The sequence below is a fragment of the Seriola aureovittata genome, chromosome 4, assembly GCF_021018895.1.
Source record: "Seriola aureovittata isolate HTS-2021-v1 ecotype China chromosome 4, ASM2101889v1, whole genome shotgun sequence".
In the NCBI taxonomy this organism is placed as follows: Eukaryota; Metazoa; Chordata; class Actinopteri; order Carangiformes; family Carangidae; genus Seriola; species Seriola aureovittata.
This window is the reverse complement of record NC_079367.1, coordinates 9802090-9806086: the sequence shown is the minus strand read 5'-3', so window position 1 is coordinate 9806086 and position 3997 is coordinate 9802090. Positions and strand designations below refer to the sequence as shown.

The following is a 3997-nucleotide window of genomic DNA, read 5'->3' as shown; positions in this document are numbered from 1 at the left end:
GGGAGTAGTAACATGTCATGTAACGTTAGGTATGAAATGTGAGACATCAAGATGTTAGGACGACAGAGTACTTTAGCAGGAAGGAAAATTTAGGCTATAGTGAAAAATTCGATTTTATGAGTGAATGCAAGATGCATCCGCTCACTTCAAGGAGTTGTACTCTAAATATAAGGACTACAGAAAAACCAGAGAGGATGTAAACACTTAATCAAAGATCGATGCCATTCAGCTTTCCAAAAATTGTTAAATACAGACAGGCTTATATTTACTCATTCAATCAAAATCCGGTACACTTGACCACTAAATCTGAGAGCACCAAAGAGCAGAGGTTAGGTGCCAACTGTTAGAGAGAGGTAAGGCGAGATGAGCTGTCGAGCTATTAAGACAATTAACAAAGTGGTCAGGAGGGGCCGAGCGGCAGAGAGGAACAGCCTGAAATGGAGAGAGAGGAGGGTGTGAAGTGACAGTCAGCGCATCTGGTCTCATCAATAATGCAGTGGGCCTTTAAACGGCAGTTTGTCGCATATTGAGCGCTGCTGGCTGAAATCAAGCCCGACACTTTAGATCCTGTCAGGGGAGAGTGAAAGGGTGACAGCGGGAGAGGGCGGGGGGGCTGGCAAAAATACCCAAGAAAAGAAACATTTTTGCCAAAGCTTTCTTCAATACATGTGATGTAGTGGGTATTGAATGAGCTAGACAAGACAGAACTATAATATGTAGGGGGAAACTTAGAAGCTAAAAGCAAGTAAATACCTGCACAACTCTTGAATCTATTGATCACTTTTATTATTAAATTGAAAAAGACAGAAGACTTTTGTAGACTAAACAAAATCAGGCACTGTTGTACCTTATTGACTCTCAAAATAGTAGAAACATCCTTTTTGTTGACACTAAATTTCTGTCTCAACTGTGAATTCAGTTATCAACAACAAAAATGTAAAACAAAGCTCACAATAATGACAGTCCACTGCCTTCAAATCTTTCAAATAAAGAAAAAGAAAGAAAAAGGCCTGAGTGACTGCGTCAGCTCGGCGTCTAACAAGCAGTTCATTTTCCTGTGATCAGAGGATTTCTCAGCACGACGATGACAGAGTCGCCCCTGAGGAACATCTTAGAAATGTAGCGGTCCTTATTCACGGGCTTAGACTTCTTTTTTCCCTTCCCGCTCTTGGGAACTTCCGTCCACATCTCCTTCACGTTCTCCAGGACCATGTTGCAGTGCCTGCAATAGCAATGCGAGCGCAGATTTAAGGTTAGATATAAGAAAAGCAATACTATATAGCGTCAGTGCTTTATTTTAATCAAAACATCTATATCCAGAAATTATTCCATTTGTAAAGGATAAATTCAATACCGTTAATAGCGTTTGAGATCATTAAAAGGATCAAATTCCTGTTTTGATAGATAAAAACGATCACATTTTCACTTGAGGAAACAGATGTCATTGTACTAATCTGTTTCTTGATGCTTCAAATGTGTCTGAAATTGATATTAAAAATAAATATTATACTACACTATACAAATATTGGAATCAAATAGTTATAACTCTTGAATCTATGAGGCAGTATAATATTTTGTAATAAATAAGGACAGGTGCTTAAAAAAGCAGTGTTTTTAAACTTCTGTTTTTGCATTATATGTCATGGCTACAATATCAGAGCAAATACAATCCACTGAAGGACAGTAAACTCACTGGGGACATCAAAAGGACCATAAAAATTCAAGTTGTTGATATCAGTAAAATTGTTATCCCTATTTGAATATATTAGCATATATACCAAGTACATAAATATCAACATAATAGAATACAAAAAAAATAATTTACAAGTCTTCTATATTTACAAAAGTATAACATTTAACGTAAAAAAACTGGTAATGTGATACTTTGCAATCAGTCCTGTTGTTTCATAAACCAGCGACTGCGTTCTGTACCTGTCAAAAGCCTTGACTCTTCCAAGCAGCTTCTTGTTGTTGCGGCAGTTAATGAGGACCTGTGTGTTGTTTTTGACTGACTGGGTGAGCACAGACAAGGGACCAGTGTTGAACTCCTCCTCCTCTCGTTTCTGGAGCTCCTCAGGGGTCATCTCAGACTTGGGCTTTGTTAACAAACTCCTGAGGAGTGACACAAAGAACACTAATTAAAAATGGTGGCAATAAATAAGTGAGCATGATCAGAACGGCATGTTGGCATTCATATAGTGAGAATATTGTCTGTTTTCATTTGATATTACACCCAAGTGTTAACAAGGACTTAATAACTTTAACTTACCAATTATATAAGTGATTCTTAGATTAATCATTGAGTCTACATCAGAAAACAGTGAGTCTAAGATGATGTCTTCAGGTGCTTTTTTTTGTCCAACCAACAGTCCAACACCCCAAAATATTCAATCAAATGATATAAAACGGAGAAAAGTAGGAAATATTAATGTGTTAGGTTGAAAACACCATTTACACTATTATTTTTCTGTCAACTGACTAATCCACTAACCACACTATTTCTACACCTTCTCAGTATGTAGAAAATGTTCTGTTGTGTTTTGATATTTTTAATGTGGCAATTTGTTGGAAGTCACTGTTTATTTAGTTATTCTTTTCCCTGAAAAACAACTTAATTTATCATCAGAGGATCCAAACTTCTTCCCCAAAACACATACAGAAAATATTACTATACATTACTCTTGTGTGGAAAAACAAGACGAGAAACATCACTTTTTGGCAAAGACTGTAAGATGTAAAACCTCACCATGATATGTATTATTTTATTGATATTAATTAAAACGTAACTAATCACAAACGGGGAAACAGAGTCACTTCGGAGCTTGATGTTAGCATTTGACTAACTAGCATATAGCAATGCTATTATGTGACTTCTGACTTGTAACTATTGGCATCACAGCAATTTCACAAACATAAATTAGGCTTTATATTTCTGTTATTTTATATTGTAACAGTAACATAAGTCGCCCAGAAAATACACCGCATGGTAGAAATTGCATACAAAGGATTTATGAACTGCAGCTAACTGGCCTCGCTAGCATTGGTGACTCTCTAAAATGCTAACTGGGTAGCATTGTTGTTACTGGCGGATGCGACTCAGAGTTCAGGCTCTGAGAGTCAACATGACCATTCCCTCAAAGACCGACTGATCATCGTTGATACTTACATGACTGATGATTTATAATAACTGTTTTCTCAGACCGTGTCCCGCTCGTCTCCACCGGGTGCCTCCGTATCTTCAACGATTCACGCGTGAATCAAGCTGCTTCCGGGTCAACTAGTACGCGCGTCTATGTGCCGGAATTACAACCGGTTCATCACGGTTCTCCTGAAACTGTATCAATCACAAGAAGTAAACATTTTCTACGCCAGTTTGTGTTATTTATTTTATTTAAGATACATCTGATGTATATTTTGTATTACAGGCTGCTGCTAAAGGCCGACAGTGCTGGAAATCACACGTACTCTACTATTTTGAGGGTTTTGCTCTCTAGTAGCCTACATGTTATTCTACTCTAAAGTCTCCACTACATTTCAAAGCCAAGTACTGTAGTTACAACCATTATTTAACAACTCTAGTAAATTATTTTGCAGATGAAGACTTCAAAAACTTACATTGAGAATATAAAACACAATATATTTAACCATAACCTATATAATAGCTGATCTTAGCTCCTTAGTCCTGACCATGATTAACCTCTCTGGGGGCCCCGAGGACAAAACCTTGTTCCTTCGCCCCTATTGACCCCCACTGTACATGACTGTTTCATTATTCTACCAGAAACCCAGAAAACAACCAGCACTTTACAACTGAAATGATTACTCAATCAATCAATTAATTGCTTGAGTCATTTCTTATGCAAATATGACTTACTTTTCAGATATGTATTTGTTAGTTTCTTACATCTTCTCTTGTATTTTTGACTGCTGGTCATGCAAAAATGCATGGGCTTCATAGAATAATAATGGGCCTTTTCCTACAATTTTCTGTCATTTT

At 37.1% G+C, this 3997-nt stretch overlaps 1 protein-coding gene across 1 annotated transcript; it reads right to left on the bottom strand.

Annotated features, from left to right (window-relative positions):
* Nucleotides 1–764: 764 nt before the first annotated feature.
* Nucleotides 765–3303, bottom strand: snrpd2 (small nuclear ribonucleoprotein D2 polypeptide). The gene is made up of 3 exons (XM_056373122.1): nucleotides 3167–3303; nucleotides 1933–2112; nucleotides 765–1222 (listed from the first exon to the last, which is right to left on the bottom strand). Coding segments are annotated over exons 1-3 (357 nt in total). The 5' UTR covers nucleotides 3169–3303; the 3' UTR covers nucleotides 765–1047.
* Nucleotides 3304–3997: the final 694 nt, after the last annotated feature.

Coding starts and splice junctions, on each gene's coding strand:
- snrpd2 (XM_056373122.1), bottom strand. Junction 1,223..1,932: donor AGAGTCAAGGCTTTTGACAG/GTACAGAACGCA, acceptor TTGCTATTGCAG/GCACTGCAACATGGTCCTGG.